This window comes from Leptidea sinapis, chromosome 20 (assembly GCF_905404315.1).
Source record: "Leptidea sinapis chromosome 20, ilLepSina1.1, whole genome shotgun sequence".
Taxonomy (NCBI): Eukaryota; Metazoa; Arthropoda; class Insecta; order Lepidoptera; family Pieridae; genus Leptidea; species Leptidea sinapis.
The window spans coordinates 6,120,828-6,132,845 of NC_066284.1; the positions used below are offsets into that span (position 1 = coordinate 6,120,828).

The following is a 12,018-nucleotide window of genomic DNA, read 5'->3' on the forward strand; positions in this document are numbered from 1 at the left end:
TAATTTGACCATTAGCCCCATATGCCAAACACGGTCGAACGCCTGTTGGATATCGAGAAAAGCAGCATAAAAGTACTTCTTACGTTAACTAGTGCATTAGAAAACTAATTTAATTGTGCGGTACTAGTCGCATTTTGCTCGTCTGTACAGTACCGAGAGTATAGGTAATAGGTATGCAAATTAAGAATATTATTAGACAAAGGTAGTCTGCGGGTACCACAGAGTACTTTTACCTGAAATTAGTTACATACTGAAAGTATCTCTTAGTAGTCTGTGGTACTAACTGATTTTTTTATTTGTGCTAATTGTTTTACTTTTGGTTTTGTTGACATTTTGTCTTACAACAACATTATGTATTGTAGCTAGTTTAATAAGTTAAGACTGACACAATTCTTTAAATATTTGTCTTTGATTTTTAAGTAACATAAAATTGTACTATATGAAAAAAGTCGCCTAAAAGATGAATAATAAAAACTATGAACGATGTTCACATTGCAATCGAAGAAAATGGCTTACAACTGGCTGCCTTAGAAAATGGTTAAAACCTATGGAATGCAAGCACTTATCAAGAAATTTAGATAGTAAGAGAGGAGATTTCAATAATACAGATATAGGAAATTGTGTTTTTCTATCAGAGAGGACACCTAATGTTAACAATAATAAGTTCGTTAAGTTTTGGAAAAACAAACTTTTTATAACTGGCAGTGTCAGATCTTTTCAACGGTATTTTGGACGCAAATCGACTAACAGTGACTATTGTAACAAACCTGTAGTTGCTTCTTCTTCTGGAGAAAAAATATCATTGTACTCTAAACATGAATTAAAAAAGGATACAGAATTAGACGCAAATTCTGTTAATAATTGTCAACATTCAAATGATCATTCTGTTTTGAGGGGGCATCGTCTACATGCTTCATTGGAAAGTTGTGAAATATATTGTCAGCTTGTTAAGTAAGTATTTTATAACCTCACTTGAAACATACATGAATATTTTGAGATATCTTAATGAGTTATTTTAACTACAACCATATTTAATATTTTGGGGCATGCAACAGTGGCGTCAGAAATATAGTGCTATAAACATCCATGAAACAAGCATCATAATATAAATGCTTGCACCTATTGAGATTCAAACCGGCAACCTCTAGCTCAGTTGGCAGAGTCACTAACCACTGGGCTAAATGGGTTGTCTGTGGTGAAGCAATTAAAAAGAAATGGCATACTTTGAATGAATTTGCTCTTTAAAAAGAAAATCTCTGAACACATCTGATTATAGTCTGGTGTTTTATTGCAGATTTAAAACAAAAAAAAATATTTAATATTTTATTCATATGTTAGTAATAAGGCACACCTTACAATATTGGACTTAAGATAAATCGGAATTATGCCAATTTTGTTACATTTTCTTTTGTCACACAAAGTATGACAGGCAAACTATAAATAAATGAGCCATCATTAAATTGATCCATAAAAATGGTTTGCAAAAATGTGTTCGTTCAACATTGTGTATTGAGTATTTTTTTTAAATTACCATTTTCTATAGTCTCCAGCTGATAATCAATGTTTTTAAATATGAAATAAGTCTAAATGTAGATTTACAAACATATTGGAATGTTATTTATCATTTACCAGTGTCATGTAGAAATCTTCATCCTATTTGGTAGAACCTATTGTGAGATCCAAAAAATATAGATACTATTACCTTTTATATATTTCATTTTCCTCAGTATAATTTTTATTTATTTTTAGACACGGTTGGTACTGGGGTGGGATAACAGCAAGTGAAGCAGAAGAACTTCTTGCAGGACAACATGACAATGTCTTCCTTGTTAGAGACTCTTATGACTCTCGCCATATCTTATGTGTGTCATTTCGCTGTGTTGGTCGTACACTTCATGCACGTTTAAGACATGCAGATGGATTATTCTCACTGAACAATGAGACATTTGTGCCAGCAAGTAGAATATCAGAACACTGTGCTACTGTTGATGTTAAATCTAATTTGTTTGAGATGCCAGTCAAGTTAGCCAGGCCACTAAATAGGTAAGTACTTTGTAATGAATTTATTTATCAAATTTATTTAACTTCTTTTCTTTCCTTGAATTAATTAACTCCTATGTTAAATCATATCTCTCATATTTCTATAAAAATTCAATGTAAGCTCATAGTCTTTTAAAAGTAAAAGAAATTTTAAAAGAAATATGACCCACACTTGTGGGTCATATTTCAAGCTGGATCCCACTTTCTTTTATCCTCCAGAGTTGAGCTTATACATGTGGTTTAGTTCTAAGCTTAACATTCATAGATCAACAATAGCTAGAGATATTTTGTGTGTATAGTTAATAATAAAAGCTGTTTAGAAACAGCTATGCAATAACTACTGTGGAAAAAATTATCTTCTAAACAGGGAAGACTTCAATGGAAAACTTACTACTAGGCCAAATAAGGGCCAATAAAAATTTTTTCATTACAAATTTAATTTGCAAATTTATAATAATAAGGGATATATACTGGGTGGACCAAAAGTCCGTTTATAATTGGAATGATGATTAAAAAAAAACTAATTACAGTAGATCGAAATTGTTTATTGTTTTCGATACTAAACAAAAGGGGAATTTATTTCTTAAAAATCACATCATCCATACACAATCCTTCATTATTCTGGCATTGCTGCAATCTAGAGCGGAAATTTTCGATAACAGCTTTACATGTTTCTGTTGAGATGTTTTGGATTTCTGTGCGAATATGATCCTTTAATTCATTAAGAGTTACTGGGTTGGTTGGCTGGAATGCAGGGGTTTTTGATCACCATGACATAGTGTCACTCCAATAACGACAATTTTGTCTATTAACATGCCTATTTAGGTGGAAGTGTGCCTTGTTGAGAAAAAAATGTTTGTAAAACTGGTGAATCACTCTACCATTTCGTTCGCAAACTGCAACCTAGTGGCATGGTCCTGAGGGCTTAATTCCTGCACCATTTGGATTTTATAGGAATCTAAACTTAAATCTTTCTCGAGAATCCGGTTTAATACATCATTATCTTGGCACGTTAAGGACAGCAGACCACTTTCGAGCTGATAGTCCAGGTTGGTCACGAACAGACGATTTTACTCGCTCCACGTTTTCGGGGTCCCTCGACATTCTAGGCCGGCCAGATCGAGGTAAATCCATTGTTGAACCCGTCTTCTCAAACTTGACCACCCATTTTTTAATTAATACCCTGATGGAGCTTGATTTTTGTGTCGTATCTTGTAATGATTGCAAAACTTTTGTTGAGCTAAGGTCGCAGAATCGTTGTTTCGATAGTACTCGCGTACACAAAATGCACGTTGACTACCGCTAAACGATGCCATGGTACTAAATTCCCATTGGTCTTGCAATGCGTAACCCCTTCACCCCCCTCCGCCGCCGCTGCTAGACGCGGCAACCGATTCAAATGTAAACGGACTTTTGGTCCACCCTATATAATTTGAAATAATTCCATACATAGTCCTGGGCTACATCAGTAGTTATGTATATTTCATGTGTTAATTATTGTGTATTTACAATAAAATATAATACTGTTTTCAGGTTTGCAAAATTAGATTCTCTTCAAAAGATCTGCAGATTTGTTATAAGACAAACAGTTGCTGAAACATTGTGGAGTGAGTTACCACTACCACCAAACCTCATTTGTTATGTCTCCGTTGGAAGTGATTACATCACACATACATAGTAACAATCAGTTTGGAGGCTGTAACTAGTTGATTGAACTATATAAATTTGTAATACTATTGGTTTCAATACTACAATCAAAATTTTACAAAACAGGTAAAAGTTTAGAGTATAATTTTGTAACTAGTTGTAGATATTGTTGGTGCTGTTGCCAAAACTTGTCATGTGCATATATTTGTTGTGTGACTAGATAATAATATAATAATATTGACACACTTTTTACAAAAATTATATTGCCCCAAGTTAAGCATATATAGCCTGTGTAATGGGTTACAAGACAATGATATAATATTTAATACAATATACTTACTTAAACATACATATATTCATATAAACATACATAAATACATATAAACATCCATGACTCGGAAACAAACTTCTATATTCATCATATAAATGCTTGCACCTACCGGGATTCGAACCCGGGACCTCTAGCTTAGTAGGTAGGATAGCTAACCACTCGGCTATACAGGTTGTAATAAATATATGGTTTCATATTTTTTATCAGATACCCATTGTGACTTATTATATGTATAAAAATGAAGCATATGGAATGAACTTCCTTTTTCGGTGTTTCGAGGACAATACAACATGGGTACCTTCAAAAAAAGCGTGTACACCTTCCTTAACGGCTGGCAACACTCCTGTGATTCCTCTGGTGACCCGTACACTTGTTTGTCCTCCTATTCCATAAAAAAAAATATGGTATCATATTGATTAATATTTTTATAGAAACACTACACAACCACATGAAAATAAAGCAGCTTAGGAGTACTTACTCACTTTAAATCAATATTTAACAGTTATCTGAGAGAGACAGATTATTAAAATCTGATTCATACAGCATGACAAAACAAACTCAGTCAAAAAACTTGATATATTATTCTACTATTATTATATACAGTATGGCGCTACAATTGCGACATTAAATATACACAAGGGTAGATCTACTCAACCCTAATCATTTAAAAAATATTCAATAACAAAATACATAATTCACATAAACAAATCAAAGTTCCTTAATATAATCTAGAAGCCACACACTAGCATAGCCACTGACATCTACTTCGTGCAGTCTTGTGTGACCACTTAAGGGTGATTGAAATTTTATATCCTAAATATATAATTTGTTTGTTTGAAATAATTGTCAATTTCAATTATTAACATAAAATTTTAGAATTATTTTTATTTTAATGATTTTTTTTTTTTTTTTTAATTTATTGCCATGCCATTTTAATGTTAGATATTAATATTGCCATGCTGTATAATTCTACGGTAATAAACTTTTGTAATATAAAAAAATGTAAATAGAATAATGTGCATTATAGTTTTAGCAAGCAAACAACAATATCAACATTGTTAATTTATCAGATCACAAATATATTATTATGTATTGTATCACAGTAATGATGTTCAGAAGGGTAGGAAAAAAAGATGCAATGAAAATAATATTTTATTAACTAGCAAACAAAAATACTGTACTTGTAATTCTACTGAAAACATTGAAATAAGCTAATAGGCAACTGATTATTTCAGTGTATTTATACCCAGCATGTTCTTCGCCTGTAAAGAATAAAGTATATAATTAAAACATGGTTATATTTTTTATATTAAATGTAAGTTCAATGAGTGTTCATATAATTATGGAAATTGTTACCTTTATAAAATTATAGAAAAATATTTTGTATATCTAACATTATTCGTTTAATTTTAACCCCAAAATTTAAAATATTTTAGTGATATAATAAATTTATAGAAATATTTTCATTTACAAAATTAATTAGATTTTTATGAAGACATGAGACAAAGTATCTGGCCTTGTGTTCAACAAAAAATATTGGTCTATTTTTAACAACAACATAATATACATCTAGGGCTGGATGAATATGTAATGGTCACCAATAGAGGGAGCTAAATCAATCTGTTGCTCAATATTCAGACATATATGTTCTGTTTTCTCTTAAATAATTTATATGTCTAGATAGTCTCTTCTGTTAGACAAGTGTTAAAGACAGGCCAGGAATATTAGTTTAGTGTGTAGCGATTTGTATAACACTTTGTGTTAGTGTGTGAATTGTTAAAACTATAGGTTAGTTCTAAACTTATCTTTTTTTTGATGTTTTCACAGCTGTCATAGTCTATCTAGACATATAAATGATCTGTGTTTTCTATGTTGTAAGTATACTCAGCGGCACAATTAACCGCCCACCTTGATTTTTTACGATTTTGGTTAAAAAAAAAGATTGTGGCCTTACTTGTGAATGTTATTTTATAACGTAGGTATATTGAAGTAAAATGAAAGATAATATTGTTTTTAATTATTACGTTTATTTATAAAAAAGTCTGAAAAATACTTTGACCGTAAATTAACAAATGTGATGAAATGGCTTAAAAATAAAAAATCTGCTGAATAAATGAATTCTAATAGTGCGTATTTCCACCTCTAGCCTTCATAACTTCCATCAAACGGTTTGGCATGCTGTCGATGACATCTTTGATCTGTTGTTATGGAATGTTCTGCCACTCCTCAATCACGGATTGTTTTAATTCATCTATGGTGGTTGGAGCTGGTATGCGGCTTCTAACACGTCTTTTTAAATTGTCCCATATGTGTTCAATAGGATTTAAATCTGGGCTCCGGGATGGCCATGTTAATTTTCGAATGCCGACGGATCCAGGTACGCGGTAACAACTCTAGCAACGTGGGGGCGAGCGTTGTCCTGCATTAATAAAAAATCTTCGCCAATAAATGGAGCAAATGGCATTACATGAGGTTCCAACACTTCTGTTACATACCTCTGAGAATTTATTCCACCTCTTTCGAAGATAACTAAGTCGGTGCGTGCTTCGTAAGTAATGCCGCCCCATATCATGATAGAGCCACCTTGGTAACCTACTGTTTCCACAACAGTACATGGTGCAAACCTTTCATTCTTGCGTCTGTATACACGCTGGCGACCGTCAGGACCGTGCAAGCATATTCTTGTCTCGTCAGTAAATATAACATTCTTCTATTGTTCCATATTCCATTCGGCGTGCTCTCGGGAAAAACGAAGTCTTTCTCTCCGGTGGCCTACGAGCAATTGTGATGGTCGAAAAGCTCCAAGGGCATTCTCTCCTAGTCTTCTTCTCACTGTTCTTTCACTCACTTGAACATTGCGAACCTCACGAAGTTGGTTTCGTGCCTCAACAGCTGTAGTGAACCGATTTCTTAGAACATTGGTCACAAGAAATCGGTCGTCACGAGCGGAGGTGCATCTTTTTCGGCCCTGTCCTGGTCTTCGCTCATAAGAGCCAGTTTCCTGAAACCGTTTCACTGCATCCCTTAAGGTGGTACGTGCGACACCAAGCTTCCGCGCCACGTAACGCTGACTAAACTCTTCGTCGATAAGAGCGACGGCTCTCGCCACTGAATTAGCATCTAATGGCATGTTTGTGATGTCCAAACACTAGCTTTAAGTTACGAAACCAAAACAAACTTAAATTTCTTACTTTTAATCCCACTGAAGCAATGTAAGCAGTATGGCAATGATAACGATAATGAGACGAAGTTCAATATTTATCCTATTCACAACTTATGCGTAAAAAAAACAAAGTTAAGTGGGTAGTTTGTAATTTTTTCGTCACTAAATTTCTTTCACACTTGACTTATTTATGCCCAATTGGCTGTATGGGCTTTTGACCCCTTTGCCTGTCCAGATGGACGAACAGAACCAAAAAAAATAAAAAAATAATTATTAAAAGGGTGGGCGGTTAATTGTGCCGCTGAGTGTATTGTGGAAAATAGTAATGGTGACACAGACATTTGTTTGTCCCCCCTATTAATTAATAATAATAATAAAAATACGTACAGTTACAAAAGCCGCAGTAAGTGATTGTGGAGCAGCAGAAACAGGATTTACATTCAAAGCCATCTGTATTAGTTCAGCATCTCGAATGCGTGATTTGACAAAATTCCGAGTAGAACTATTATCTTGAGTATTGTCAGTGAGGTAGAATAATTCTGATGCCTTATATATTCCGGCTAAACCAACTCGTCGTATATACCAATTAAACTAGAATAATTTACAGCTTTGGTAAGCAACTTTAAAATAATGAATAACTAACATGTACTTAAAAAGATCACCAGTGGGAGGCTCCTTTGCACAGGATGCTGGCTAGATTATGGGTACCACAACCGCCTATTTCTGCTGTGAAGCAGTAATGTTCAAAAATAAACTAAGCATTATTGCGTTTCGGTCTGAAGGGCACCATATCTACTGAAATAACTGGGCAAATGAGACTTAACATCCTACAAATCAAGGTGACGAGCGCAATTCAAGTGCCACTCAGAATTTATGGGTTATTCAAGAATCCTGATTGGCACTGCATTGTAATGGGCAGGCATCAATTACCATCAGCTGAATGTCCTGCTCATCTCATCCCTTATTGACATAAAAAAAGATGTATATTAACAATATTATCAAATTGTTTATATAAAGTGTATGTTATGCCAGTCTGTCATTTACAGATGAGCCCCATGTTCATTTGATATCAAAGGATTACTCCAACAAATATTTCATTGATAATTACTTACATCAACACTTCTGTCTCCTGTAAAGTAACATATGTCATCTACTAAGGATAGCAAAGTTGCTAAACTATTTGGAACATTATTTGGTAAAGCCTGGATAGCCATAGCTCTTGGCCAGGTGCTTCTGTAAATCAATAAAATGCCTCATTAAAATTAGCTTAAAAGTTTTTCTCAAATAAAGATAAGTAAATGGTGATACTCTTACTTATATGGCTCAATCATGAGCAGCCTCGTCATAATGGCATTCTCCACTTGTTGGGCTGGAATTTTGGATTCATTCACATCCACTTTAGGCCACTGTTGAAAGACAAAAGTTTGAAACAATTATCACTTATGACAGAAGTATATTACAGACATCACAAAGTTACCATTTTCATTTGTTGCACTAGTTCCTTATTACATTTTACATTAAAAAAATGTACAAGATCACCTCCGGCATTGGGAAACATCCCATGTGCTATGCCTGGATAGCCTGCTGTTTCAGCACCTTGTGCTAATGCCTCAACTGTCCAACCATTCTTCGGTACAAATTCCAAGGCTTTACTTAATATTTTATTTTTAATATCATCTTCATACTGACTTTCATCATGTTCACTTATGATTGTTGGTATAATTTTATCATTTTCATGCTGTTGACTGTAAGGTTGTATGAATGATTTTTTTGCACTTATGGGTGCTAATATAGTTGGCTTTACCCATCTATGACTTTTTCTTACAGCTGTCAACAAATTTCGTTATTTAGGATATGTAAATTGATTTTAATTGAGACCTTAATATAAGAACAATTATAATGATCATGATAATAAACTTAACAATGAAACAAATTAAAATTGAAATACATATTTATTACAAAATTAAATGATAAATTTAAATGCATTAGATATTAATTCTTTAACAGTGATTTATTAATTGTGATACATTCACTTAATCGACCTATAAGGCCTTCAATTAGATGAAAAGCATTAAGTGCAGAATTTATTATAGCTTTCTTATTTTGCTTTGGTATTTTATCAAGCACATTTCCTCCTATACTAATTGCTACATTAGTTTGTTTTTTGGATCCATGTTTATTTTCTATTTCTTTTAATTTTGCCTCATAATGAGCTTTAGACATGTTGAGTCCCATTCGAAGCTTTTCTAGGAAATCATTTTGAATTGAAGAAAAACATTCCCTTATTCCAGTGACATTATTAGTATCTTTTAATGTAATATATCTTAAGAAGTTCAGTGTTGTAATGATCTGATCAGCCAATTCCATCAAGTCTGATTCTTCTCCATGTGGAAGATGGCAAAACTTCTTTAGCATGCTATTAAAATGTGTACCAGTGAAACAATCTGGTAGGCATTTATTTTGAAATGCTTCATCTAATGAGTTTTTATATAATGTTATAGCATAACCAATCATACCAGAATGATTTGCATTGTCTATTATATACTTTATTAACATATTTCTGCCCTTGTAGTTAAATTTACTAATGTGAGCTTTGATCAACTTAACAGCCTGTTTACGTAAAGTTTCATAATAAGAGTATATTGAAACATTAATTAGTATCTTGCATAAATCATAATGAACCGGAATTGATAGTATTGAATGTGACATATTATTGGGATAATATGTAAGTAGATTCTCACACAAAAATATGCCTTTTGCTTGTGGACCACAATCTATAAATTGAAGGAGATGAATCACTGCCGGCAAGACTGAGTGAACTATATATTGAGAAGAATAAACTTGGGGAATTGCCAAGTCAGGTACTTCAAAGTGAGTTGAAAATATTCCATAAAATAATCCCGAGAGTGTAGTTATGTTTATTTTCTCTGTGTGATCAAATGGTTTTAAGTCAACATCATCATCTATGTTTGTTTTCCTTGTTGTGTTATTTTTAACTTCTGTATAACAATCTTCTAAATATGGTAAAAGTTTCAGTATGTTTTTTACAAGCAAACATATATCACTAAGAATAGTAGAACAACAAAGACGAGCTTCTCCATTAGAATTTGACCCAGGATCTAGATCTATGTATATTAATGGTTTGCCAAGAAGGCTTATAAGAAATGATGCTATAATTTGAGGTGTCTTCTTATTACTGTCAATTGGAGCCATTTCGTTGATGAATGGTTTATAAAATGGTGGTAATAATGAGTATACTCTTATGATTCTTCTGATATTATCATCACTATCCATTAAGATTCTCTCCTTCCCCTCTAAATTATGGTCTGGGATTGGAATAGCCTCTATGTAAGTGCTTATTGAATTTAAGCACCATTCCAATGACCTACCTCTTTTACATATTAATTTTTTAAGCAACTGTTGCAATGGTTTCAATATGATACTAAATTGAGCATCATTCTTAGCAACCTCTATTTGTTCTATGAATTCTAGTAAAGCTTCTTCAGGTGTTGCTTTATCAATTATTATTGACAGCAGTTCTTCACAAGCACCATATAGTGATGGTTTTAGTGTTATTGTATCGTTATTGATTTTATTGATTATATTTGATATCAAATCCCAGCAATTATCTTTGAAACTTTGAATGTACCTCTCCTCAAGTGGAATTCTCAATGCTTCTTTGTATTTTTCAGAATCCAACAATATGGATATAAGACCCACAACATCATGTTGATGTTCCATAATTCAATAATGATTCCCAGAAATTATTCTGAAATTAATCATCTTATACTATATTAAAATATTGGTCCTTTTAAATTGGTTCTTTATTTTGTGTTGAGATTTTTTGTAACCCCAAATAAAATGTATAAGACTTGAATTATTTTTCACAATATAAATAAATAATAACCAAATACAAATCAAAACACTTAATTAACACACTACAAATTGCATTATTTAATTGTTGAATTACTTAAATTATGAGAATAGAAAAAGTACTATGATGTGGTTCTTTTTTGACTAATAATCATGTTATGTTCTTTTGCTTTATATATGTAAAAGTTATACTAGGTGCGTACAGTAAATATTTATTAAAGTTGCGTAAAATGTTGACTGTAATGATAAAATCAATGCATTATTAATACTTACAGAAGAAAAAAATTCTTTGCAATTTACTACTCATCACAAAAGAGTAATATTTTAATTCGTTTAGGCTTTATTAATTTTTGTAATGGGAATTACACCACAGGGAAAAATCAAAAATTGCATTTATTGGAAAATGGACAGTGTAGTTGTACTACGCAGCTTAGCGAAACTCTCTAAGAAAAAACGCGATTCACTCGATTGTATGAAACGTGCAGTCATTGATAGATATTCGTTCGGCAGATGACGGCTTTAATCAAGCTCCCTAGAGTAAATATGTTCCTTGTCTTTAATCCTGTAAAAAAACGCCGAAATCCACTACGTAATTTTATTTTATATTTATTATTTTCAGAAAACTTCAGCTTCTTAACCTACTTTACTAATTAAGTACTGAAGGCTAATTACAAATTTTCACTAATAGATAAACTAATAAGATTAAAAATTAAAGTCACCAGGAAAGTAAAAAGTAACTTAAAAGAAAATAGCTGATTACATAATATTATACTAGTAATAAGTGATTTTATCACACGTATGTTATTAAATAATTTATCTAATGAAAACAGGGTATTGTTTATAAGGTTGGTTATTAACGCACGAAAATGTATCATTTAAAAGTTTCTTAAGGCTGGCTTATAGATGTCTACTTTTTTGATACGCCAGTATCAAGTTGTCTAAAAATCTTTTTCATTATATAGGT

General features: G+C 32.4%; 2 protein-coding genes across 3 annotated transcripts; one reads left to right on the forward strand and one right to left on the reverse strand.

Annotated features, from left to right (window-relative positions):
* Positions 1–330: 330 nt before the first annotated feature.
* On the forward strand, positions 331–5,411 carry LOC126970115 (suppressor of cytokine signaling 6-like). The gene is made up of 3 exons (XM_050815842.1): positions 331–951; positions 1,750–2,043; positions 3,574–5,411. The coding sequence occupies exons 1-3, from the start codon at positions 461–463 to the stop codon at positions 3,716–3,718; spliced, it is 930 nt and encodes a 309-aa protein (XP_050671799.1). The 5' UTR covers positions 331–460; the 3' UTR covers positions 3,719–5,411.
* Positions 5,158–11,657, reverse strand: LOC126970114 (ubiquinone biosynthesis protein COQ9, mitochondrial-like). Of its 2 annotated transcripts, XM_050815841.1 has the most exons (6): positions 11,328–11,545; positions 8,659–9,008; positions 8,496–8,587; positions 8,294–8,414; positions 7,569–7,772; positions 5,158–5,280 (listed from the first exon to the last, which is right to left on the reverse strand). In XM_050815841.1, exons 1-6 carry the CDS (start codon positions 11,359–11,361, stop codon positions 5,245–5,247), a joined length of 837 nt encoding a protein of 278 aa, XP_050671798.1. In that variant the 5' UTR covers positions 11,362–11,545; the 3' UTR covers positions 5,158–5,244. The 2 variants fall into 2 exon arrangements, with proteins under 2 accessions (XP_050671798.1, XP_050671797.1); XM_050815840.1 differs by lacking the exons at positions 5,158–5,280; positions 7,569–7,772; positions 8,294–8,414; positions 8,496–8,587; positions 8,659–9,008 and adding an exon at positions 9,119–10,950 and having other exon boundaries at positions 11,328–11,657.
* Between the last annotated feature and the right edge of the window lie 361 nt (positions 11,658–12,018).

Bases quoted from the DNA above. Each gene is read 5' to 3' on its own strand.
- LOC126970115 (XM_050815842.1), top strand. From the start codon at position 461: ATGAATAATAAAAACTATGAACGATGTTCACATTGCAATCGAAGAAAA. The intron at 952-1,749 runs GTAAGTATTTTA...ATTTATTTTTAG, and splicing joins ATATATTGTCAGCTTGTTAA to ACACGGTTGGTACTGGGGTG. The intron at 2,044-3,573 runs GTAAGTACTTTG...TACTGTTTTCAG, and splicing joins TTAGCCAGGCCACTAAATAG to GTTTGCAAAATTAGATTCTC.
- LOC126970114 (XM_050815840.1), bottom strand. From the start codon at position 10,922: ATGGAACATCAACATGATGTTGTGGGTCTTATATCCATATTGTTGGAT.